Source organism: Oncorhynchus kisutch, linkage group LG27 (genome assembly GCF_002021735.2).
Source record: "Oncorhynchus kisutch isolate 150728-3 linkage group LG27, Okis_V2, whole genome shotgun sequence".
NCBI lineage: Eukaryota > Metazoa > Chordata > Actinopteri > Salmoniformes > Salmonidae > Oncorhynchus > Oncorhynchus kisutch.
This window is the reverse complement of record NC_034200.2, coordinates 9,639,842-9,667,149: the sequence shown is the minus strand read 5'-3', so window position 1 is coordinate 9,667,149 and position 27,308 is coordinate 9,639,842. Positions and strand designations below refer to the sequence as shown.

General features: G+C 44.3%; 1 protein-coding gene across 3 annotated transcripts in view; it reads right to left on the bottom strand.

The window, feature by feature from the left end:
• LOC109872094 (rap guanine nucleotide exchange factor 4) overlaps positions 1–22,380 on the bottom strand; it is a 48,515-nt gene extending 26,135 nt beyond the window's left edge. Inside the window, exons 1-4 of one of the 3 annotated variants that reach the window (XR_004205771.1) lie at positions 22,217–22,380; positions 6,060–6,202; positions 5,786–5,874; positions 4,271–4,417 (exon numbers count right to left, since the gene is read on the bottom strand). Coding sequence is in view for 2 of the 3 variants with exons in the window: in XM_031806790.1 (XP_031662650.1) it covers positions 4,271–4,417; positions 5,786–5,874; positions 6,060–6,202; positions 22,217–22,284 (447 nt within the window). In the remaining variant the exon portion in view is untranslated. The remainder of the gene's footprint in view (positions 1–4,270; positions 4,418–5,785; positions 5,875–6,059; positions 6,203–22,216) is intronic. The other 2 variants (XM_031806790.1, XM_020463202.2) reach the window with 2 other exon arrangements.
• Positions 22,381–27,308: the final 4,928 nt, after the last annotated feature.

The following is a 27,308-nucleotide window of genomic DNA, read 5'->3' as shown; positions in this document are numbered from 1 at the left end:
CCCTGTGGCACCCCCATAGAGACTGCCAGAGGACCGGACAGCATGCCCTCCGATTTGACACACTGAACTCTGTCTGCAAAGTAATTGGTGAACCAGGCAAGGCAGTCATCCGAAAATCCGAGGCTACTGAGTCTGCCGATAAGAATATGGTGAATGACAGAGTCGAAAGCCTTGGCAAGGTCGATGAAGACGGCTGCACAGTACTGTCTTTTATCGATGGCGGTTATGATATCGTTTAGTACCTTGAGCGTGGCAGAGGTGCACCTGTGACCGGCTCGGAAACCAGATTGCACAGCGGAGAAGGTACGGTGGGATTCGAGATGGTCAGTGACCTGTTTGTTGACTTGGCTTTCGAAGACCTTAGATAGGCAGGGCAGGATGGATATAGGTCTGTAACAGTTTGGGTCCAGGGTGTCTCCCCCTTTGAAGAGGGGGATGACTGCGGCAGCTTTCCAATCCTTGGGGATCTCAGACGATATGAAAGAGAGGTTGAACAGTCTGGTAATAGGGGTTGCGACAATGGCGGCGGATAGTTTCAGAAATAGAGGGTCCAGATTGTCAAGCCCAGCTGATTTGTACGAGCCCAGCTCTTTCAGAACATCTGCTATCTGGATTTGGGTAAAGGAGAACCTGGAGAGGCTTGGGCGAGTAGCTGCGGGGGGGGCGGAGCTGTTGGCCGAGGTTGGAGTAGCCAGGCGGAAGGCATGACCAGCTGTTGAGAAATGCTTGTTGAAGTTTTCGATAATCATGGATTTATCGGTGGTGACCGTGTTACCTAGCCTCAGTGCAGTGGGCAGCTGGGAGGAGGTGCTCTTGTTCTCCATGGACTTCACAGTGTCCCAGAACTTTTTGGAGTTGGAGCTACAGGATGCAAACTTCTGCCTGAAGAAGCTGGCCTTAGCTTTCCTGACAGACTGCGTGTATTGGTTCCTGACTTCAACGAACAGTTGCATATCGCGGGGACTATTCGATGCTATTGCAGTCCGCCACAGGATATTTTTGTGCTGGTCGAGGGCAGTTTTGTGCTGGTCGAGGGCAGTCAGTCTCTGCAGTAAACTGCAACTCCTCCCCCTTTGGCAGTTCTATCTTGACGGAAAATGTTATAGTTTGGTATGGAAATCTCAGAATTTTTGGTGGCCTTCCTGACCCAGGATTCAGACACGGCAAGGACATCAGGGTTAGCAGAGTGTGCTAAAGCAGTGAGTAAAACAAACTTAGGGAGGAGGCTTCTGATGTTGACATGCATGAAACCAAGGCTTTTTTGATCACAGAAGTCAACAAATGAGGGTGCCTAGGGACATGCAGGGCCTGGGTTTACCTCCACATCACCCGCGGAACAGAGGAGGAGTAGAATGAGGGTGCGGCTAAAGGCTATCAAAACTGGTCACCTAGAGCGTTGGGGACAGAGAATAAAAGGAGCAGATTTCTGGGCATGGTAGAATATATTCAGGGCATAATGCGCAGACAGGGGTATGGTGGGGTGCGGGTACAGCGGAGGTAAGCCCAGGCACTGGGTGATGATGAGAGAGGTAGTGTATCACTGGACATGCTGGTTGTAATGGGTGAGGTCACCGCATGTGTGGGAGGTGGGACAAAGGAGGTATCAGGGGTATGAAGAGTGGAACTAGGGGCTCCATTGTAAACTAAAACAATTATAACTAACCTGAACTACAGTATACAAGGCATATTGACATTTGAGAGAGACATACAGCGAGGCATACAGTAATCACAGGTGTTGAATTGGGAGAGCTAGCTAAAACAGTAGCTAAAACAGTAGGTGAGACAACAACAGCTAATCAGCTAGCACAACAACAGCAGGTAAAATGGCGTTGACTAGGCAGGGAGGGTCGGATTAACTACACACAGAGCCTGAGTGCGGCTGGGGCCGACAGATAAAACATAAACAAGCAGAATGGAGTACCGTGATTAATGGACAGTCCAGCATGCATCAGCTATGTAGCCAAGTGATCAGTGTCCAGGGGGCAGCGGTGGATGGGGCAGGGAAGCTGGACTGGCGAGTATTATCCAGGTTAAAAACTGGCTGGCTTCCGAGCTAAAGGTTAGCTGATGACCGGTTAGCTGAAGACCACTAGCAATGGTTTGCTGACTGATAGCTGGTAGTTAGCTGGCTAGCTTCAGTTGAGGGGATCCGGATCCGAAGTAAATATAAATATAAATACTTCAGAAAAAATAGCAACATTGGGTGAGGCGGGTTGCAGGAGAGTATTTAGAAGTTGAGGTTTAGCAAAATGTTTTAAAAGATATGCGAAGGAAAATATGTTAAAGAGAAAAAAAAAACGATATATACAAGGGACACGACACGACAAGACGTCCGACTGCTGCGCCATCTTGGTTTTTGATGCCAAGCAGTTGCCTTACCAGGCGGTGATGCAACCGGTCAGGATGCTCTCGATGGTGCAGCTGTAGAACTGGGGAGCCATGCCAAATCTTTTCAGTCTCCTGAGGGGGAAAAGGCATTGTCGTGCCCGCTTCAACACTGTCTTGGTGTGTTCGGACCATGATAGTTTGTTGGTGATGTGGACACCAAGGAACCTGAAACTCTCGACCCGCTCCACTACAGCCCCATCGATGTGAATGGGGGAGTGTTATGGCCCTCCTTTTCCTGTAGTCCATGATCAGATCCTTTGTCTTGCTCACGTTGAGAGAGAGAGGTTGTTGTCCTGGCAGTGTCTCTGACCTCTTCCCTATAGGCTGTCTCATCATTGTCAGTGATCAGGCCTACCACTCTTGTGTCGTGTTGGAGTCGTGCTTGGCCACGTGATGGTGGGTGAAAAGGGAGTACAGGAGGGGACTAAGCACACACCCGTGAGGGGCCCCCGTGTTCAGGATCAGAGTGGCAGATCATTTGTGGATCTGTTGGGGTGTTAGGCAAATTGAAGTGGCTCTAGGGTTTCCGGGATGACGGTGTTGATGTGAGCCATGACCAGCCTTTCAAAGAATTTCATGGCTACCGACATGAGTCGTACGGGGTGGTAGTCATTTAGGTAGATTACCTTCGCTTTCTTGACTTGATCTTGGGCACAGGGACTATGGTGGTCTGCTTGAAACATGTAGGTATTACAGACTTGGTCAGGGAGTGCTTGAAAATATCAGTGAAGACACTTGCCAGTTGGTCCACGCATGCTCTGAGTACACATCCTGGTAACCATCTGGCCCTGCGGCCTTGTGAATTTTTACATGTTTAAAGGTCTTGCTCACATCGGCTACGGAGAGCGTGATTGCACAATTGTCCGGAACAGCTGGTGCTCTAATGCAGGCTTCGGTGTTGCTTGCCTCCGGCGCCATTATCTAGTGTGTAAATTCTAAGAAACATGTTCTCAAGTAAATAGCACTGAAAAAGTACTGTAACAAATATCAAATAATTATTACATTTATCATTACGTGAATGGCTAACCTTTCCTCTGCCGCCTCTTATTCCACAAGACAGAAGTTGACACACCCTGGGGTGACTGTGTGGGGTTGAGATGAATAGTATATCGGTTAATAGTGGTGGCCCTGTCCAGCCATGTCTCTGGGCCCCTGTAGTAATACTATTGTATCATCTGTCAAATGGTGTGACTCTCAGTCAGTGTGACCTGGCCCTGGGGAGGTGTTATGACAGATCTAGCTTTCAGACACTTTGTGGTTTCCTCTCCTTTAACCAGCGTGATATGCTACTTCAAGACAATGGCAGCAGTAAGAGACTGGCACCAAGGCTAATATCTCACACTGTTACACTGTATGAATCCTAATCTCTTCCTGTGTCAAACACACACACAAACACACACACACACACTTGACATAAGATCAAAACACTGAGGTTTTTATGTCCATTGTAAGAGCTACAGCCTCAGACACGCTCTCTCTGATCTATCTCTAGACTCCTAAAATAGACACCAGAGAAGAGAAAGAGCTGAGAGAGGGAGAGCTGAAGAAAGACAGCCAGGGGGAGAGTGCACTTAGCACAGAGACAAAAACACCCACTAGTGCTATACTTCCCCCACATCCTACTCCTCCTCTCTCCCTATCAACTACTGGACACTTTAAAGCCCCCCCCCATGCTCAAAAACATTCACACACATGATGACTGGTTCAGTTGTAGCATGTATCATCCCAATGCCCCCAGGCAGTGAAAATGACAGCAGGTTCCACAAGCTCACAAACAGGACTGTACTGGAGGCCTGGTATTAACAGTGGACAGCCATCTTGTGGCCAGAGCATGAACCACTTCAGAATTTGAATTGTGTGTTTCTCTCTTCCTCTCTCTCACCTCCCATAGGCTCTTGAACTCTCTCTGTTCAATGCGGAGCAATTCGCTGGTCTCTCTGCTGACGATGGTGGCGTGGCGAGGAGTATTATCCAGAATCGACTCTCCAAACGCCGTCCCGATTCCCAGCGTGCAGATAGCGACAGCATCCTAGACACACACAGGCAGAACACACTCAATTTCATGAACTTATGTGATTCAGTTACACTCAACGCTATTCAAGTCAATAAATCTTTGTCCACAAAAAGGCAATTCATTTCTAGAGTAAGAACAAACATCAGCACTGAGGATAGCTAGACTGCATTTACACAGGTAGCCCCAATCTGATATTTGTGCCACTAATTGGTCTTTTGACCAATCAGATCAGATCTTTTGCCTGTAATTGGTCAAAAGATCAGAACTATGTAAATGCAGCCTTGCACAGAGACAGAAGCTTGTTCAATCCAGACCCACTTCTTATCTTGGCTGTGTTTACAGAGGCAAATTATTGGCAAAAGAGCTGATCTGACTGGTCAAAAGACCAATTAGTGGAAAAATATCAGAATTGGAATATCTGTGTAAACGTAGCCTAAGGGTCAATGTTATAAGGCTAGTAGTTCAAATCATACTAGTGGTTAGAACGTGTTGTTCTAGATTCCTGTCTAGCATGGCCACATTTAACATGTTGTTCTTCTGTCCTTTCTAGCATGGCCAGATAGTGACCCAGATACAGTGGAAAATTTGAACGCGGTCTCTCTGTGAGAGAGCGGACTGATTACCATATTTTCATATATTCACGTGTGAAGGGTTCTCGGGTGGATTTTCTCGTTAAGAACTCACCTCAGGGAAGACCATAATCTGACCACTCAGACAAGGTCACACACACACAGTCACATGCAGACACACACAAGCACAGGCACATGCACACACACACACACACACACACACACACATACACACACAAGCACAGTCACATGCACACACATACTTACTTTCCTGCACGTGTGCACACACTCTCTCCCTCATGTCTAATATGATAGGAGGGGACTTAACATCTTCCTACTGTCCCAAATGACATTTCAGAAACGGCCATCAGAACTAGGCCAGGCTACGCCCATAGACATGAACATGGCAAACGGGTACAGGGACTTGTAACTGGACATTTTGTTCCATCTTAAATTTTAACAACCAATCCTGCACGCTCTATCTATTCTGTCCGTCCGTCGCTCGGTCTCACTATAGCATCTCTGAACCCTCCACACAGTAACTAGCTCAATCCTCAGAGGAGCGTTTGAGAGGCAGCAGCTTTGCTCAGAGCTAAAATCGGAGCGCGCTAGCTGCTAGCCCAGCGTGCATATTTTAACATGGGAGCATTGTAGGCAATGCAATCCGAAACATTCGTCAAGGCTGTAATGGGACTACACACGGTGCAACACGAGACGAACAGCACAGAGAACTCTGGAGGGAAAACATAACTTTCGAGAGAGGAGGAACCCCGAATAGAGCTGTAGTCAAATGTATCAAGCATGCCTGATTTACCTGGTGGTTGGCTGTTTCCGACACCTTGACGTCCAGAGAGCCAGACAGAACAGCATACCAGCTGGTCCCGATGTCACCCTGGCGGAACACTGCACAGAGCATACCACCATCACATAACAGCTTATAAGCCTTCATAAAACGGTCAACAGTATAGTGACGAGTCATAGTAGAGCTGAAAGCCAATGAAGTACAGGGGAGGCCTATACCCAGGGGTTCATACCACTGAGTGAGTGTGTCAGTGTGTGAGAGTGTGTGTGTGTGTGCGTATACTTCCAGGTGATGCCTTTCTCCAGGTATTCGTAGAAGGCACAGGAGCAGATCTGCAGCAGCAGGGAGGGGTGGAACCTCTGGAAGGCTTTAACCCCTTTAAGTCTGGTCAGAATAATATCCACATCCTCTCCAGAACGCTCCGCAGGCCTACAGAGAGAGATTGGGGATGTAAGTGTGTGTGTGTGTGTGTGTGCTTTGTTCTGTGTTTCTCTGCTGTTCTGTTCTCTGTGACTGTGAATAGCTGTAGGCGTTTTGAGCTTGAGACCCCCTGCAGTGTGGATGTAAGAGCCCATTAATACTGCTATTTCTGAGACACTTAAACAAACACACACACACACACCTCTGATGTAAGCTTAAAAGACACAGGTCTCTGATGTGTTGAAACACTGCTGAGACAATCATACAGAGAAACTCGGTGTCTGTTCACATCGCTTTCTCTCTCCCATCCCTCTTTCACCAGCTCTCTCTCTCACACACACACACACACACACGTTTGGCCGTAGATGGTGAGCCACCATTCAAACCCTATGACCTACAGCTCTTCTCTGACACTGGTGACTCAATGGTGAGTGTGAGTAGCCTACTGAAGGGCAAATACATAGACCTGCTCATACAAATACTAGGCTTTCTATCTCTCCCCTTCACTTCCTCTCTCCTAGCCCTTGGTTATTTCATGCCACAAATCTACCTTATTTTCTTTCCATCCATCCTTCTTCATACCAACAAGCTCTCACAGTCTCGCATTACAATTAGACGTTCATCCATGTTTCTCAAACGTAAAATTTCAACATGTTTAAGGTTACGTTTAGGCATTGACTCCAAATGGTTACGGTATGGGTTAAGGTTTGGGAAAGTAGATGCTTACAGAAACCTACTTGACGGTAACAGCACTCACTGTTGCCCCTAATGGACGGTTTCCACATCATCTCCCGTCATCCTCAGACATAGATGGACGTTTAATACAGACTTGTATCTCGGGTGACCTGCCTGCTCCATTCAGAATTCTCCTTTTTTCCTCAGACCTTTTCTGTACAATAACATTTGTCTGATAGCGGGACAAGACCTGGCCGAAGACACATTCTGCCTGAAGGCCACAGCCCCGAGGTTGTTGTTATCTCTGATTCCTCATTGCTCCTCTCCTGTCCACTCTGACTCATCTCCCTGGTCCTCCTCCTTTTTTCTCCCCCTCCCCTTCATCCTCATCATTCCATATATCTCTGCCACTGTAGGGTTAATCTGTTAGACAGGTGGAACGGTCAAAGCATCATACAAGAGCAACCCAACCTTTTGAATGTTCCTCTGCATTGACCCAGATGTCTAGAAGACAAAGAGAATACAGGTGACAGACAGATCACCTCCCATCTGTCCAACTGTCTTCTACAATCTCTCTCTCTTGCACCCCTCTCTCTCTAGCATCATCAGAAAGATTTTCTTTCCAAACGCTGATGTGGTCTGAGAGCAGCTCACGCCACCGTCCACCTGTAAGTCACATGATTCATTCTCCTGTTACCCTCTCATCTCTTCTTTATATTATCCCTCTCCCTCTATGTCTACAGTGATCTCAGTTCTCCACCTCATTTTACAGCTAAACCATTATGACACACACACACACACACCTCTGACTAAAGCTGAGCCACAGTGAGAGATGGCTGACCTATTCCTGCAGTGGTACAGATGAGAGAGGACAGGAGAGACCAGAGAGCTCTAGAAGCTTCTCTTACTGTATACTACAGCACAAGAGTTCCAAAGTCTCTGTTCATTACCGTATCAAAATATATACTTTGGTTTTCCAAACTAATAGTTTTCTATTTTGATCATTTCAACCAAATGTAGCTAGTGCCATTTAAATATTTTTTTTTACAAGCAGGAGCTGCACTTAAGAGGAAATGTGCAGTTCCAACAATCAAATGGCCTCCACGCCACTGTTTCGGTAAACAACTGAGCGATGGGGCTGGATAAATGTAACCACTCAAACTCAGACAGAGCTATGGATATAAGGACTGATTGATAATAATGACTAATAAAAAAACTGAAATAGACCCTTTACTCAGTACTTTGCTGAAGAACCATTGGCAGTGATTACAACCTCGAGTCTTCTTGGCACACTTGTAATTGGGGAGTTTCTCCCATTCTTCTCTACAAATCATCTCAAGCTCTGTCAGGTTGGATGGGGAGCGTCGCTGCACAGGTATTTTCATGATTCTCCAGAGATGTTCTATCGGGTTCAAGTCCGGGCTCTGGCTGGGCCTCTCAAGGACACTCGGAGACTTGTCCCGAAGTCAATCCTGCTTTGTCTTGGCTGTGTGCTTAGTGATGTCCTGTTAGAAGATAAACCTTCTCCCCGATCTGAGGTCCTGAGCGCTCTGGAGTAGGTTTTCATCAAGGATCTGTCTGTACTTTTCTCTGTTTATCTTTCCCTCGATCCTGACTAGTCTACCTGCCACTGAAAAGCAACCCTACAGCATGTTGCTGCCACCACCATGCTTCGCCGTAGGGATGGTGCCAGGTTTCTCCAGACTTGACGCTTGGCATTCAGGCCAAATAGTTCAATCTTGGTTTTATCAGACCAGAGAATCTTGTTTCTCATGCTCGGAGAGTCCTTTAGGTGCCTTTTGGCAAACTCCAAGCGGGCTGTCATGTGCCTTTTACTGAGGAGTGGCTTCCGTCTGGCCAAGCTACCATAAAGGCCTGATTGGTGGAGTGCTGCAGATGGTTGTCCTTATGGAAGGGTCTCCCATTTCCAGAGGAACTCTAGAGCTCTGTCAGAGTGACTATCGGGTTCTTGGTCACTTCCCTGACCAAGGCCCTTCTTCCCCGATTCCTCAGTTTGGCCAGGCGGCCAGCTCTAGGAAGAGTCTTGGTGGTTCCAAACTTTTTACACTTAAGAATGAGGAGACCACTGTGTTCTTGTGGACCTTCAATGCTGCAGACATTTTTTGTGCCCTTCTCCAGATCTGTGCAAGACAATCCTGTCTTGGAGCTTATATAGACAGGTGTGTGCCTTTCCAAATAATTTCCAGTCAATTGAATTTACCACAGGTAGACTCCAATCAAGTTGTAGAAGCATCAAGGATGATCAATGGAAACAGGATGCACCGGAGCTCAATTTAAGTCTCATAGCAAAGGATCTGAATACTTATGTAAATAAGGTTTCAGTTTTAAATTTTTAATACATTGGCAAAAATGTCTAAAAACCTGTTTTTGCTTTGTCAGTATGGGCTATTGGGTGTAGATTAATGAGGGGGGGGAACAATTTAATCTATTTTAGAATATGGCTGTAACGAAACAAAATGTGGAAAAAGTCAAGGGGTCTGAATACTTTCCGAATGCACTGTATAAGTTATATCCTTCATTGTAATGATGTGCGCTGAGAGTCAAGAAGCAAGTTCAGGGAGTGAGTGTTTTAATAAATAAACACAACAAAATACAAAATACGAACAGACATGAAACTGAAACAACGACGCCTGGGGAAGGAACCAAAGGGAGTGAAATGTATAGGGAAAGTAATCAGGGAGGTAATGGAGTCCAGGTGAGTCTGTATACGCGCAGGTGCGCGTAACGATGGTGACAGGTGTGTGCCATAACGAGCCTGGCGACCTAGATGCCGGAGGGAGCACACGTGACATTCATGAATCAATGGGTAGATCAGTAGATCATTTATTTAACAGTCCAAAATGGATGAAGCAATCTGAGATAAATATCATGTTTTCACCTCCATTGATGTTGTATTGTGTTTCTGTCAAGCACTGTCACCTTCTGTATTACAGATCAGTTCTACTCTAATGAAGTGAAACTTAAAGCCTGTTAATAACTGAGGTCAGATCAGATTTCATGTAAAAGCCTACACATATTATCATCCACACACACACACACACACACACACACACACACACACACACACACACACACACACACACACACACACACACACACACACACACACACACACACACACACACACGTGATGAGTGGGATGACTCATAACCGCATCACCTGCAGTCCCCAAATTGATCCCTCCATCAAAAGATGAGACTCTCACGAACAAGAGTGTTCTCCATTTTGCTCTACAACCCCAAGCATCTTGGGACTGGTCTGAAGTCAGATATGGGGAACTGTATATAGAGTACCAGTCAAAAGTTTTGGCACACCTACTCATTCAAGGGTTTTTCTTTATTTTTACTATATTGCAGAAAAATAGTGAAGACATCAAAACTATGAAATAACACATATGGAATCATGTAGTAACCAAAAAAAAGTATTAAACAAATCAAAATATATTTTATATTCTTCAAAGTAGCCACCCTTTGCCTTGATGACAGCTTTGCACAATCTTGGCATTCTCTCAACCAGCTTCACGAGGAATGCTTTTCCACATATGCTGAGCACTTGTTGGCTGATATTCCTTCACTCCATGGACCATCTCATTGCAACCCACCTCAATTGGGTTGAGGTTGGGTGATTGTGGAGGCCAGGTCATCTAATGCAGCACTCCACTCTCATGCTTGGTCAAATAGTCATTACACAGCCTGGAGGTGTGTTTTGGGCATTGTGCTGTTGAAAAACAAATGATAGTGAGACTAAGCGCAAACCAGATGGGATAGCGTATCGCTGCAGTAGCCATGCAGGTTAAACGTGCCTTGAATTCTAAATAAATCACAGAGTGTCACCAACAAAGCACCCACACACCATCACACCTCCTCCATGCTTCACGGTGGGAACCACACGTGGAGATCATCCGTTCACCTAATCTGCGTCTCACAAAGACACAGTGGTTGGAACCAAGAATCTCAAATTTGCAAAAACCAGTCTTATGTCCATTGCTCGTGTTTCTTGGCCCAAGCAAGTCTCTTCTTATTATGGGTGTCAATTAGTAGTGGTTTCTTAATAGCAATTTGACCATGAAGGCCTGATTCAAGCAGTCTCCTCTGAACATTTGATGTTGAGATGTGTCTGTTACTTGAACTCTGTTTAGAATTTTTGGGCTGCAATCGGAGGTGCAGTTAACTCTAATGAACTTATCCTCTGCAGCAGAGGTAACTCTGGGTCGTCTTTTCCTGTGGCGGTCCTCATGAGAGCCAATTTCATCATAGCGCTTGATGGTTTTTGCGACTGCACTTGAAGAAACTTTAAAGATTGAATTACAGTGGGGCAAAAAAGTATTTAGTCAGCCACATGCTGGAGGAAACAGGTACAAAAGTATCTATATCCACAGTAAAACTGAGTTCTATATCGACGTAACCTGAAAGGCCGCTCAGCAAGGAAGAAGCCACTGCTCCAAAACCGCAATAAAAAAGCCAGACTACGGTTTGCAACTGCACATGGGGACAAAGATCGTACTTTTTGGAGAAATGTCCTCTGGTCTGATGAAACAAAAATATAACTGTTTGACCATCATTACCATCGTTATGTTTGGAGGAAAAATGGGGATGCTTGCAAGCCGAAGAACACCATTCCAACCGTGAAGCACGGGGGGAGGAGGAAGTGGTGCACTTCACAAAATAGGTGGCATATATTAAAGCAACATCTCAAGACATCAGTCAGGAAGTTAAAGCTTGGACGCAAATGGGTCTTCCAAATGGACAATGACCCTAAGCATACTTCCAAAGTTATGGCAAAATGGCTTAAGGACAACAAAGTCAAGGTATTGGAGTGGCCATCACAAAGCCCTGGCCTCAAATCCTACAGACAATTTGTGGGCAGAGCTGAAAAAGCGTGTGCGAGCAAGGAGGCCTACAAACCTGACTCAGTTACACCAGCTCTGTCAGGAGGAATGGGCCAAAATTCACCTAACTTATTGTGGGAAGCTTGTGGAAGGCTACCAGAACCGTTTGACCCAAGTTACACTAAGTGTATGTAAACTGTTTAATAAATAAAAGCTGAAATAAATCCCTCTACTATTATTCTGACATTTCACATTCTTCAAATAAAGCACTGATCCTAACTGACCTAATACAGGGAATGTTTACTAGGAGTAAGTGTCAGGAATTGTGAAAAACTGAGTTGAAATATATGTCAAGTTCCAACTGTATGTCAAGTTCCGACTTCAATATATATATACACACACACACACACACACACACACACACACACACACACACACACACACACACACACACACACACACACACACTCAGAAACAACAAAAAACGTCCCTTTTTCAGGACACTGTCTTTTAAAGAAAATTCGTAAAAATCAAAATAACTTCACAGATCTTCATTGTAAAGGGTTTAAACACTGTTTTACATGCATGTTCAATGAACCATAAACAATTAATGAACATGCACCTCTGGAACAATCGTTAACAGCTTACAGACGGTAGACAATTAAGGTCACAGTTATGAAAAGTTAGTAGAAAGGCCTCTTTAGTGCCCTGACTCTGAAAAACACCAAAAGGAAGATGCCCAGTGTCCCTGCTCATCTGCATGAATGTGCCTTAGGCATGCTGCAAGGAGGCATGAGGACTGCAGATGTGGCCAGGGCAATAAATTGCAATGTCCTTACAGTGAGATGCCAAAGATAGCACTACAGGGAGACCACGTGTAACATCCGCACAGGATCGGCAGATCCGCACATCACACCTGCGGGACAGGTACAGGATGGCAACAACAACTGCCCGAGTTACACAAAGAACGCACAATCCCTCCATCAGTGCTGAGACTGTCCACAATAGGCTGAGAGAGGACTGAGGGCTTGTAAGCCTGTTGTAAGGCACGCCCTCACCAGACATCACTGGCAACAACGTCACCTATGGGCACAAACCCACCGTTGCTGGACCAGACAGGACTGGCAAAAAGTGCTCTTCACTGACAAGTCGCAGTTTTGTCTGCGCTTATCATCAAAGGAATGAGCGTTACACCGAGGTTCGATTTGGAGGTGGAGGGTCCGTCATGGTCTGGGGCGGTGTGTCACAGCATCATCGGACTGAGCTTGTTGTCATTGCAGGCAATCTCAACGCTGTGCGTTACAGGGAAGACATCCTCCTCCCTCATGTGGTACCCTTCCTGCAGGCTCATCCTGACATGACCCTCCAGCATGACAATGCCACCAGCATTACTGCTTTTTCTGTGCGTGATTTCCTGCAAGACAGAAATGTCAATGTTCTGCCATGGCCAGCGAAGAGCCCGGATCTCAATCCCATTGAGCACGTCTGGGACCTGTTGGATCAGAGGGTGAGGGCTCCCATTCCCCCCAGAAATGTCCGGGATCTTGCAGGTGCCTTGGTGGAAGAGTGCGGTAACATCTCACAGCAAGAACTGGCAAATCTGGTGCAGTGAATGAGGAGGAGATGCACTGCAGTACTTAATGCAGCTGGTGGCCACACCAGATACTGACTGTTACATTTGATTTTGACCCCGCCTTTGTTCATGGACACATTATTACATTTCTGTTAGTCACATGTCTGTGGAACTTGTTCAGTTTATGTCTCAGTTGTTGAATCTTTCTATGTTCATATAAATATTTACACATGTTAGGTTTGCTGAAAATAAAACGCAGTTGACAGTGAGAGGACGTTTCTTTTTTTTGCTGAGTTTATGTTTCCTGATCTTTCATATATTTCTCAGATATAGGACAGACACTTCAGAACAAACTTCCCTTCGATTTTTTGGGGGAACCATCTGTTACATGTAATAAATCGATTATTCAAAGCGTTTGTATGGGCTAATAGCAATAAGGCCAAATTAAATGTATCAAATATTTTTTGATCCTTCAAGGGGTCATAAAATTAAAAAATCTAATAGCTAAATGATCCTTGGTATGGCCTTCTTAAATAAATTCCACATAGCTTAGTAGAACCCCCCGGCTTAGATTGTAGAGTGTTTTAACTTAATATGAGAAAAGCTGCAAAACGGAGTTTCAAATAAATAGAAGGGAGGGCCAGAAAATGTATGATTTGGAAAAATTTGGTGAAGTGGAAAAAGAGGATAGGCTAATAGCAGTACCAGCTATGTTATGTGTGTGTTATGCTATGTTATGTGTATGTTATGTGTGATGTTGAACATAATAAACGGCTCTCTATCCACCGGATGTGTACCAAACTCACTAAAAGTGGCAGTAGTAAAGCCTCTCTTGAAAAAGCCAAACCTTGACCCAGAAAATATAAAAAATTATCGGCCTATATCGAATCTTCCATTTCTCTCAAAAATATACGAAATGCTTCAGTCTGGTTTTAAACCCCATCATAGCACTGAGACTGCACTTGGTAAATGACCTTTTAATTGCATCAGACCGAGGCTCTGCATCTGTCCTCGTGCTCCTAGACCTTAGTGCTGCTTTTGATACCATCGATCACCACATTCTTTTGGAGAGATTGGAAACCCAAATTGGTTTACACAGACAAGTTCTGGCCTGGTTTAGATCTTATCTGTCGGAAAGATATCAGTTTGTCTCTGTGAATGGTTTGTCCTCTGACAAATCAACTGTAAATGTTGATGTTCCTCAAGGTTCCGTTTTAGGACCACTATTGTTTTCACTATATATTTTACCTCTTGGGGATGTCATTCGAAAACATAATGTTAACTTTCGGCTGCTATGCGGATGACACACAGCTGTACATTTCAATGAAACATGGTGAAGGCCAAAAATTGCGTTTCAGACATAAGGAAGTGGATGGCTGCAAACGTTCTACTTTTAAACTCGGACAAAACAAAGCTTGTTCTAGGTCCCAAGAAACAATGAGGTCTTCTGTTGAATCTGACAATCAATCTTAATGGTTGTACAGTCGTCTCAAATAAAACTGTGAAGGACCTCGGCGTTACTCTGGACCCTGATCTCTCTTTTGAAGAACATATCAAGACTGTTTCAAGGACAGCTTTTTTCCATCTACGTAACATTGCAAACATCAGAAACTTTCTGTCCAAAAATGATGCAGAAAAATTAATCACTTCTAGGTTAGACTACTGCAATGCTCTACTTTCCGGCTACCCGGATAAAGCACGAAATAAACTTCAGTTAGTGCTAAATACGGCTGCTAGAATCCTGACTAGAACCCAAAAATGTGATCATATTACTCCAGTGCTAGCCTCCCTACACTGGCTTCCTGTCAAGGTAAGGGCTGATTTCAAGGTTTTACTGCTAACCTACAAAGCATTACATGGGCTTGCTCCTACCTATCTCTCTGATTTGGTCCTGCCGTACATACCTACACGTACGCTACGGTCACAAGACGCAGGCCTCCTAATTGTCCCTAGAATTTCTAAGCAAACAGCTGGAGGCAAGGCTTTCTCCTATAGAGGTAATTTTTTATGGAATGGTCTGCCTACCCATGAGAGAGACACAAACTCGGTCTCAACCTTTAAGTCTTTACTGAAGACTCATCTCTTCAGTGGGTCATATGATTGAGTGTAGTTTGGCCCAAGAGTGTGAAGGTGAACGGAAAGGCACTGGAGCAACGAACTGCCCTTGCTGTCTCTGCCTGGCCGATTCCCCTCTTTCCACTGGGATTCTCTGCCTCTAACCCTATTACAGGGGCTGAGTCGCTGGCTTACTAGGGCTCTTTCATACCGTCCCTAGAAGGGGTGCGTCATTTTGAGTGGGTTTAGTCACTGATGTGATCTTCCTTTCTGGGTTGGCGCCCCCCCTTGGGTTGTGCCGTGGCGGAGATCTTTGTGGGCTTTACTCGGCCTTGTCTCAGGATGGTAAGTTGGTGGTTGAAGATATCCCTCTAGTGGTGTGGGGGCTGTGCTTTGGCAAAGTGGGTGGGGTTATATCCTTCCTGTTTGGCCCTGTCCGGGGGTGTCATCGGATGGGGCCACAGTGTCTCCTGACCCCTCCTGTCTCAGCCTCCAGTATTTATGCTGCAGTAGTTTATGTGTCGGGGGGCTAGGGTCAGTTTGTTATATCTGGAGTACTTCTCCTGTCCTATCCGGTGTCCTGTGTGAATTTTAATATGCTCTCTCTAATTATCTCTTTCTTTCTCTCTCTCGGAGGACCTGAGCCCTAGGACCATGCCTCGGGACTACCTGACATGATGAATCCTTGCTGTCCCCAGTCCACCTGGCCGTGCTGCTGCTCCAGTTTCAACTGTTCTGCCTGTGATTATTATTATTTGACCATGCTGGTCATTTATGAACATTTGAACATCTTGGCCATGTTCTGTTATAATCTCCACCCGGCACAGCCAGAAGAGGACTGGCAAACCCACATAGCCTGGTTCCTCTCTAGGTTTCTTCCTAGGTTTTGGCCTTTCTAGGGAGTTTTTCCTAGCCACTGTGCTTCTACACCTGCATTGCTTGCTGTTTGGGGTTTTAGGCTGGGTTTCTGTACAGCACTTTGAGATATCAGCTGATGTACGAAGGGCTATATAAATACATCTGATTTGATTTTGCAATTGGCATGTTGACTACTGGAATGTCCAACAGAGCTGTTTCCAGAGCATAGAATGTTAATTTCTCTACCATAAGCCGTCTCCAATGTTGTTTTAGAGAACTTGGTGATTGTCAGGCACTATACTGTAATGTCGTGTGTGTAGGTGGCAGGGAGGTCAGGCACAGGAGAATCGAACTTGGTAAAATGGAGTCGTTTAACTCCAAAACCAAAATGACAAATAAATAAAAGTGGGTACAAGAACCCGTCGCGCACCAACACATAATACAATCAAACTATCTCCGACAAGGACATGATGGGAAACAGAGGGTTAAATACACCACATGTAATTGATGGGATTGGAACCAGGTGTGAAGGAAGACAAGACAAAGCCAATGGAAAATGAAAAATGGATCAGTGATGGCTAGAAGGTCGGTGACGTCGACCGCCGAACACCGCCCGAACAAGGAGAGGGACCGACATCGGCTGAAGTCGTGACATATACAAAGTCGACCGCCACAAGATAGGGACTTCATATAGGCCTACGGCACATCAAGGGAACTGCCTACTGTTCAGATGGGTTCATTGTAAACCTGGACACTGACAGTAGGTCTATAACCTCTCACATAGCCTTAATATTAACTCCTGCAAGGCATTTCTTGCAGTAAAATTATACACCGAATGTAGGTAAAATGTTGACTTGGGAACAGGAGTGGAGACATTTTATTTATTTATTTCGGCATCTTGAGAGAATGCAAATGTGAAGTTGGATACCGTCTGTAGAGGTGCCTTCTTTATCAGCATCATAACAGCTGATAGTATTGCAAACACAACATAAAATATGCATCCAAGCCAAACTGAAATCTTATTTGAAACATGTTAGGTCATTTTCATAGCTTTCTATTTCCATACAACTGGTCAAACTGATGTTATTTGGAAATTTTGCGCGGATAATATTTCCCTTTTTGGGGGGATTGAGTTAGGCCTATTGCATTTTATTCCCGGTCCCTACAGTAAACATCTTTGCACCGCGAAAGAAGCGGAGATGACAGAACTTGACCGTTGTCAAGTAGACTGAAGCATTCATTCTATTGATTTAAGACATTCTGATGAGAAAGGGTTTATTTAGTCTTGTAGGGCAACATATAATGAAAGAAGAGAAGCTGCATGTAGACCTAATTAGACAAGGTGACTAACAACTAGCCTACCAAAATGTCGGAAATTATTAGTGCATTCAGAAAGTATTCAGACCCCTTGACTTTTTCCACATTTTGTTATTCCAAAATGGATTAAATAGTTTTTTGTTCTCATCAATATACACACACAATACCCCATAATGACAAAGCAAAAACAGGTTTTTAGAAATGTTTGCAAATGTATTCAAAATAAAAAACAGAAACCTTAATTACATAAGTACTCAGACCCTTTACTCAGTACTTTGTTGAAGCACCTTTGGCAGTGATTACAGCCTCAAATCTTCTTGGGTATCACGCTGCAAGCTTGGCACACCTGTATTTGGGGAGTTTCTCCCATTCGTCTCTGCAGATTCTCTCAAGCTCTGTCAGGTTATATGGGGAACATCCCTGCACAGCTATTTTCAGGTCTCTCCAGAGATGTTCGATTGGGTGCAAGTCCAGGCTCTGGCCATTTAATCCATTTTAGAATAAGCCTGTAATATATCAAAATGTGGGAAAAGGGAAGGGGTCTGAATACTTTCGAATGCACTGTATAGCAGAAATATCTATATTTAGCAACAACAAAAAATCTGGCACCCCGTCAAAAAACATTTCCGGCATCTCTGACTGTAGCCTACAGCACATTTTCTATGTTAGCGGTTTAGGGCTAGGTGCAGGCATCAAATGTTCACTTGATCAGATAGTCGGGCGGTTGTGGATGGGTTATTAGCAATTGCAGGAGAGTGTGGGTGTTACAAACAGCTGACCAGCGCACCACTAACACACACACTTAAAGTAGCTGTCGGTAACAAACAGCTGATTTAGCATTGCTGCCTGGGCTTATTGATTTGTACACTGTGTGTGCCTGCGCATGTGTTTGCGCGTGCGTGCGTCCAGCGTGTCCACTGTAACCTTATCTCCACCACCAGGAGAGATGCAGATAGGCTGCATCTCAGCCTCCTAACATGGCTTCCTTTCCTTCAGCTACACTGACCAAATCCCCTGTCAGCATTCCAAGGAAAGGATGGCACTTTACTCTTAGGAGGACGGCTCATTATGCCCATTAGAAACATCTCTTCTTCTCACTGCATCACACAGAATGGAGAGAGCGAGAAAGAGAGAGCAATGAGCTCAAGTTGCCAATGGTTACCTGTGGATGTGTCATTATAATGAGGATAGATATAGGAATGGAATGTTGCGATGTGCGCGAGCACAGCATAGATTAAATGGGTTCTTTATTTTATCCTCCATCCATACAGATGGAATTTAAAACATCAAACATCAACATCAAAACACTCCCCAGCTTTTCTAATGGATAGTACAGTATTCTATACTCTGACCAGAGATCCTATTATACGGTGCCTACGCAGAAATCTACACACAATACTCCATAATGACAAAGCAGAAACAGGGTTTTCATTTATTTTGCACATTTCAAAAAAATATTAAAACAGACACCCTATTTACAGAAGTATTCAGAACCTTTGCTATGAGACTCGAAATTGAGTTCAGGTGCATCCTGTTTCCATTGATTATCCTTGAGATGTTTCTACAACTTGATTGGAGTCCGCCTGTGGTAAATTCACTTGATTGGACATGATTTGGAAAGGCACACACCTGTCTATATAAGGTCCCATAGTTGACAGTGCATGCCAGAGCATGGCTTGGTTTGGTTGCCAGAGTAAACCAAGCCATGAGGTCGAAGTAATTGTCCGTAGAGCTCCGAGACAGGATTGTGCTGAGGCACAGATCTGGGGAAGGGTACCAAAAGATTTCTGCAGAATTGAAGATCCCCAAGAACACTGTGGATCTTCTTAAATGGAAGAAGTTTGGAACCAACAAGACTCTTCCTAGAGCTGGTCGGCCAAGCCAAACTGAGCAATCGGGGGAGGAGGGCCTTGGTTAGGGAGGAGACCAAGAACCCAATAGTCACTCAGACAGAGCTCTAGAGTTCCTCTGGAAATGGGAGAACCTTCCAGAAGGACAACTATCTCTGTAGCACTCCACCAATCAGGCCTTTATGGTAGCGTGGCCAGACGGAAACCACTCCTCAGTAAAAGGCACATGACAGCCCGCTTAGAGTTTGCCAAAAGGCACCTCAAGACTTTCAGACCATGAGCAAAAAAGATTCTATGGACTGATGAAATCAAGATGAAACTTTTTGACCTGATAGCCAAGCGTCACGTCTGGAGGAAACCAGCATGGTTTGTGACAGCATCATGCTATGGAGATGTTTTTCAGTGGCAGGGACTGGGAGACTTGTCAGGATCGAGGCAAAGACGAACGGCGCAAAGTACAAAGAGATCCTTGATGAAAATCTGCTCCAGAGCACTCAGGACCTCAGACTGGGTTCAATGTCCAACAGGACAACAACTCTCAGCGCCCAGCCCAGACAACGCAAGTGTGGCTTCAGGACAATAGCTCTGCAGCAACGCTCCCCATCCAACCTGACATAGAGGATTGAGAGGTTTGCTTCAACAAAGTACTGAGTAAAGGGTCTGAATACTTATGTAAATCGGATATTTTTTTTGCTGAAATTTCTAAACCTGGTTTTGCTTTGTCATTATGGGGTATTGTGTGTAGATTGAGGGGGGAACGATTTAATCAATTTTAGAATAAGGCTGTAGTCAGGGAGTAATCCAAACAAGTCTAATTAAAATGAATGGTGGCATAGGTGATGGCATTAGTAGTTTGTCCATCTAATAGTTTAGGTCAACCTAAAATATTGTCATAATTATAAATACAGTTTACAGAGGTTTTAAATAGCCTCTAAAATATATGTAAAGACACAAAATGTCTGTTTTCTTGGAAAGCTGTGAGTGTTATAATTAAGCAATAAGGCACGCGTGTGGTATATGGCCAATATACCACGGCTAAGGGCTGTTCTTAGGCACGATGCTAAAACGCTAAAACATGAGGTGATGGTGGCGGATGAATGGCATGACAATGGGCTTAAGGATCTCATGGTATCTCTATGCATTCAAATTGCCATCGATAAAATGCAATTGTGTTCGTTGTCTCAAGCTTTTGCCTGCCCATACCATAACCCCACCGCCACCATCGGGCACTCTGTTCACACCGTTGACATTAGCAAACCGCTCACCCACACAACGCCATAAACACTTGTCTGCAATGCCAGTGGCCATCGAAGGGGAGAGTTTTCCCACGGAAGTTGTTTACGACGCTGGAATGCAGTCGGGTCAAGACCCTGATGAGGGCGACGAGCACGCAGAGGAGCTTCCCTGAGATGGTTTCTGACCATTTGTGTAGAAATTCTTCAGTTGTGCAAACCCACAGTTTCATCAGCTGTCCGGGTGGCTGGTCTCAGACGATCCCACAGTTGGAGAAACCGGATGTGGAGGTCCTGGGCTGGCATGGTTGACACATGGTCTGCGGTTGTGAGACCAGTTGGACATACTGTCAAATTCTCTATAATTTAACTGAAGGTGGATTATGGTAGAGAAATTAACATTCAATTATCTGGCAACAGCTCTGATGGACATTCCTGCAGTCAGCATGCCAATTGCACGCTCCCTCAAAACTCAAAAAAATCTGTGGCATTGTGTTGTGTCACAAAACTGCACCGTTTAGAGTGTATTTTTATTGTCCAGAGGACAAGGTGTACCTGTGTAATGATCATACAGTTTAATCAGCGTCTTGATATGCCACACCTGTCAGGTGGATGAATTATCTTAGCAAAGGAGAACAGGGATGTAATCAAATTTGTGCATATAATTTGAGAGATTATCTTTTTGTGCGAATGGAATATTTCTGGTAGATTTTATTTCAGCTCATGAAACAATGGGGCCATCAGTTTATATGTTGCGTTTATTTTTGTTCAGTGTAGTAAACTTGCTAGCTAAAACTTGCTAGCTACTTCAGTGGATGTTGAACACATTTTTAGCAGTAAATGTGTTCAATTATAGCCACGGTATAAAAGGGATGACCAACTAGAGGGTCAATGCATTCTCTGGAAAATAATACAAATACCATGGAAGATTAGTGTGTTTGATGAGTGATTGCCATTACATTTATCCCAGTCATTACTATGAGCCCGTCCTCCCCAATTACGATGCCACCCACCTCCTTTGGTGTGTGTGTTGAATGGCTGGCAGCAGACAGTCCACATAGGCAGCTGGCTGACAAATGACTCTTCAAAGGGGAGACTGGACTGGCGCGTGCTTGCTTCACGCCCGAAATAAACCAAGCCTATACACTATTCTTTGTAGGCTAATAAAATCTGCACATGCTACTGTGAAGTTCTGTCTAAATCTAACGCATAACCTGACTTATGCGTGTAGGCAGCGTTGGCAATAAAATGTGACACCGTTGCGGTGGTGAAGAGGATAAACCAGTGAACCAGAAGACCATCAACCTTACAACGCCTTTGTCGACGACTACCAAAATGGACAAACACACAAGGGTAACGTTAAAGCCACAACGAATAGTAGCCTAGAAATTGGCTTTGATTTGTACCGCGACCGAATAGATGAAGATGTCAATGACGTCTGATACGCAATAACACATCTCTCACTCACCCACGCATGCAGAGATGGCCGATTACGATTTGTCACGTTGACGCTGATGAATGAATCGAACACGAATTCGTTGGGGGGTGTTTTTCCAGGCGTTTAGACTGCCACGAGGATGCCATGACCGAGAGGATGGGATGTTTTCTACGCACCTTTTATCCAGACAGCCGACCCATTCAGCCGAAGGAGACGAGTTAGGGGATGTTTCCACCGCGACCATCTTTCCCGAGAACTGGGGTGTGATTGAGAAACCGGGAGATGCTACAGGAGGGCGGCTTCAGCGTGGTTATCGGTGCGGCGCCGTTAATAAACTGAGCTCGCGCTCGCGCACTGGCTCTCCTCTCATAGATTGAGGTTTGACAACATGCCCCTAGCCTTTTAGAAAAAAAAGGTTAGAAGTAGAACCGAAAAAGGGTCCTATGAATTTGATGTATATATGGCAGCCCTAAAAGTTCTATATTAGAACCATTTGACCAGAACCCTAGTGCATCTTCTTCACTGAACCAAATAGAATCCCAAAGGGTTCTTCTTCACCTACTGAACCAAATGTGTTCCATATATTTATGAATTATGGCTAGGCTAGCCTACTACTATAAAATAGTAATAGTACTAGCTAAGAAGATAATATAATGCACAAAAGAATACCAACATAGTTTTGAGATCGTATGGTCCTTACAGTCGTGCAGACTCAAACCCAAACAGTTTAGGTACAGCCCACATCAATCTTGGTGCCAACCTTCAGAGGGTTTATGCCTTCTTCATGGAACAGCTGGCCTACTGTTATTGTATGGGATATTGTCTGGCTGGTTTCTGAGAGGAAAAAAACAGAGGAGCCAAAACATGAGTCAATCTTATATCTGCAAGAATGAAGACTAAATCACATGTATAGGCCTCCCGAGACAATCTGGTTCAATTTGGGTCCCGAGACAAAACCAGTTGAGAACCATTGTTGTTATAAACAGCAGCAGGAAGAGGGATCCTCTGCCTCTGACTCCCCACTGAAATAAAAAAGATACAATGAGTTGTGAACGTCAGGCTGCGACTGTAGCTCTATTTGGCATATTCAATCATTCAAATTCATATTTATTTGTAAGACCAGTTGCCTAGCTTGTAAAATGGCTAATTAGAGGTGGCTTTTTCCTCGCTAGCTAACAAAATGGTAGCCTATGAAGTTCAAACAACTGTATTTATCTAGCTTATAGTTTGTCATGTGATTATGGCTTCAGAATGTGTGCTTATTTGAAACTGTTTTCTTGAGTCGTCATCATGCTTGATAAACATGGCAGTTGTTTTTTGAATTATAGCTAGAACTCCTGAGGTTCTATCTCTAGAGGATTTTAACATTTTCTGGAAAAGGTTTTGACATTTTGACTGAAGAACCCAAATGTACCCTGTTTTCTAAGAGTGTACCCAACCCGTGCTCTCAAGAAACCAAGGCATTTTGCCCTCTCAATTCAATTCAAGGGGCTTTATTGGCATGGGAAAACATGTGTTAACATTGCCAAAACAAGTGAGGTAGATAATATGCAAATGTGAAATAAACAATAAAAATGAACAGTAAACATTACACATACAGAAGTTTCAAAACAATAAAGACATTACAAATGTAATATTTATGTATATTTACAATGTCGTAACAACAACTCCCTATCCCAAGAGTTCTCAGCTATAAGCACTCCTTACCGGTGGGACCATGTGATCTACAATCCTGACACAGGTTTAACATTTTGAAACATCAATAATCGTCACTTGTGATACAGTTTTCGAAACATATGGAACTTATCTTTCGCAGATAGAATAGTTCAAATTAAAAAAATATACACTTACTGCAGCGGGTTTACACAGATCTGTGCCGCTGTGTGCCTTCAGCCGACGAACTACACTCTTGCTACACTTTTTCCCCAGTTACGCTTAGTACACACTGGTGTTTGAGCACGCTAGATAGCTAGTTAGCACAGGTGGTCACCTCTTGTCTTTTGTCTGTCTAACGTAAAACAAGTGCTGTAACATGAAGATATGGCCGTGTGGGAACACTATAGTTCATCTTCTCGTACTGTAATATCTTGTGTACTATCTGTCATCTTCTCGTACTGCCGTATCTTGTGTAATATCTGTGTAGTATTCCTCACTGAAAAATACATTCCTTATGTTTCCAAAACCGTACTGCAAGCGTTGCATGTTCAAATCAAAATTTAACGTTAAGAACGAGCGTCGGGGCCCTTAACAAAACTCCCCCGGCCAGAAGATACCTTCATGAATAGACGTTAAAGGTAGTTAGTCAATGGGCTAACTCTTCCCAGTCAGCATTAACAAGACGAGTGAAAGTTATTTGCTGAATAATTGGCTATAATAAAAAAATAAAAAATAAACATTTGGGTTGATAATTTTAAAAAAGTTTTAGAAAATATTTTTTTCTGAAAAGTGTAAGAGATTTGTGAAGGATGCAGGTCCTTGACCAAACCTCTCCCTGTATGTGTTTATAATAGGCATAATGACTGGATGTTGTCTGCACGTATTCTCTCCTTTCAGACTAGAACTGAGGAAAGAAGAGGGAGAGAGGAGGAGGAGTAGAAAGAAAAATCAATCAACCATCAGATCGTTAGGGCCTCCCCAGAGGTCAAGAATCAATCACTCAACAGCATAATCAGCAGATAGAATGACAAGTGAAGTGGAACAGACAATGTGTTTTTATGAACAGTATACTTTTCAAGATATTGCACACCGAACACTATTAAATAAAGAATTTGGAGAAATAATGAATGGAACACAGAGTTATAGAAAGAGAATGAACAGAAATGAAAATTGAATTCTACACAAGCACACACACAGGCACACTAACACACACATACATCATTTTGCTGTTGTGTTGTTTGTATTTTGTTTTATTGTTTGTACATCATTGGATTTAACATGTGTGTGACTGTCCTTGTCTGTCAGTGTTTGTTACTTGTAAATGTTTTGTGGAAGAGCAGCTGTTGCTTCTGCAAAATCTTATGGGGATCCAAATGAACAATTAACCGTCATTCTATTTTGTGTCAAGCATCTTCTGTTCAGTAGAACAGGAGAGATAGAACAGGAGAGATACAGCTGTGATAGGCTGTCACCACGACAACTGGTGCCACTGCAGCAGGAGGGGGGGGGGGGGGGGGGGAACAGGAAGTGTTTGAGCTTCAGCAAGCGCTAAAAGATACTCCCTACAGGCACGTGGAGAGTGAGAGATTTTTTACATTCAAAAAATACCTTTATTGGCCCAGTAGTTGTGTCATTTCAGGCACAAATTTTACTTCCTTGTAACAGAACTAGAAAGAGAGGGAGAAAGAGGGAGGAGAGAAACAGGGTGGTAAATGGAGACGGAGAGAAAAGGGTGGGAAGAGGGGTAAAAGGACATGAGAGGGATGGGAGAAAGAGAGGGAGGGAGAGCTCTCCACTGGCCTGCAGTGCAGTCTCCAGGAGGGATGGGAGAAAGAGAGGGAGGGAGAGCTCTCCACTGGCCTGCAGTGCAGTCTCCAGGAGGGAGGGGAAGGAGAGAGAGGGGTTGTTGATGTCCACTGATGAAAGAAGAAGAGAGGAGGGCGACAAGGGAAGTGATGCTGTGTGCAGGGATGAGGGGAAAACACACACATGAACAGAATATGTTAGCTGGGATTCCCATACTAGTGAGAGGTATCAGAATCCCCGTAGGGTACCTGTTGAGGAAGAAGTGTGTGTGTGTGTGTGTGTGGTTAGAGTGCCAGCTGTCTGAAGAAGAGGTTTAACCCAGTGTAATTAATGTGTCCTCTTCAACATCACAGGAAGCCAAGGCTGCAGGACATTAATATGGCAGAGAGGGGGACTGTGTGAACCGCATACGTCACATGTGTATGTGACAGACAGACTAGATGAGAGAGAGAGGAATGTTGTATCCCAACCCCTACCCAATAAACACAAGATATTTAAGCAATATGTTAAATGACTTCACCTTGCCTTCTGATAGGCTGGGTGGAATTGTACCCTTTGTATTTACACCTTTAGGTATACAATCATTTCAGATCTAGGAGTGCCTACACTCTTAGAAGAAGGTTCTGTCTAGAATCGAAAGGGTTTTTCAGATGACCCTTTCCAGCCAGGTAGAACCCTTTTGGGTTCCATTCATAACCCTTTCCACAGAGGGTTCTTCAAAGGGTTCTTCCATGGGGACAGCTGAAGAACCCTTTTGGAACCCTTTTTTACATTTTTTAAAGCAGGTGCACTTCTAAACAGTAGATGGCAATGTTGCTGTACGTGTCTCAGAGCCATAGACCCCAAGCAATGATAAGTGATTGTGTGTTTGCCATAATAAGCCATAATAAATAGTGTTTTTGAATGTTCTGCTGATAAAATAATCTCAACTGTGTGACCCCTGGTGGATGTGATAAACTCTCAATATGGCCATCTATTGATATCCATCTGGGTCACAATTGGCTGCCAAAACTCAGCCTCACACTGCACACACACTGCTGTTATTATTGTTGGCTTCCCCTCCTGGTTTATCTGAGATCAAAGTTGGCCTGGAAACAGTTAGGGCAGAAGGAAGCAAACTGGGGGCAGATTTGCATAAGGTCATGAACCAATACGAATCGTCTTCGTTTCACTGTATCTTCCCATCCTATATCTCTCAATGGCAGTCTGAATGGGATTGTGGAGAACAATGCTTCTCTATCCCTCATTTTGAGTCTTTCTTTCTCCTCGTTAGTCTTCTCCACCTCCCTCTCTCTCACTCCTCTCCCCCACCTCACACTCTCTCACTTTGATTCCTCTCACTCCTTACATTTACATTTGAGTCATTTAGCAAACTTTCTTATCCAGAGGGACTTCCATTCATCTTCAGATAGCTAAGTGAGACAATCGCATATCACAGTTGTGGGAAGTACATTTTTTCTCAAAGAACTTACCAGCAAAGTCAGTTCTCTCTCACTCCTCTTCCTCTATCCTTCTCCCCCCATTATCCCTCTCTGCCCCCCCCCCCCCCGCTGTACAGTAGTTGTATGATTGGGCGATATTTATATCATCTAGGTCCCAGTGCCACCTGGGAGAATGGTCCATATCCAGGTCACAACTCACCATAGCCCCAATACTCTATAGCCCAGTCTGCTCTGTTCCACTCTTCTCTGCCAGCCAGGAGGAGAGGCAGGGCTGGTTGGCTACAGGTAAGCTGCTCAATTTTAAGCTCCTTTTGTGAATGGTGAATATACTTTACTGTACAGTACTTTTCAACGTGGAAGTGGA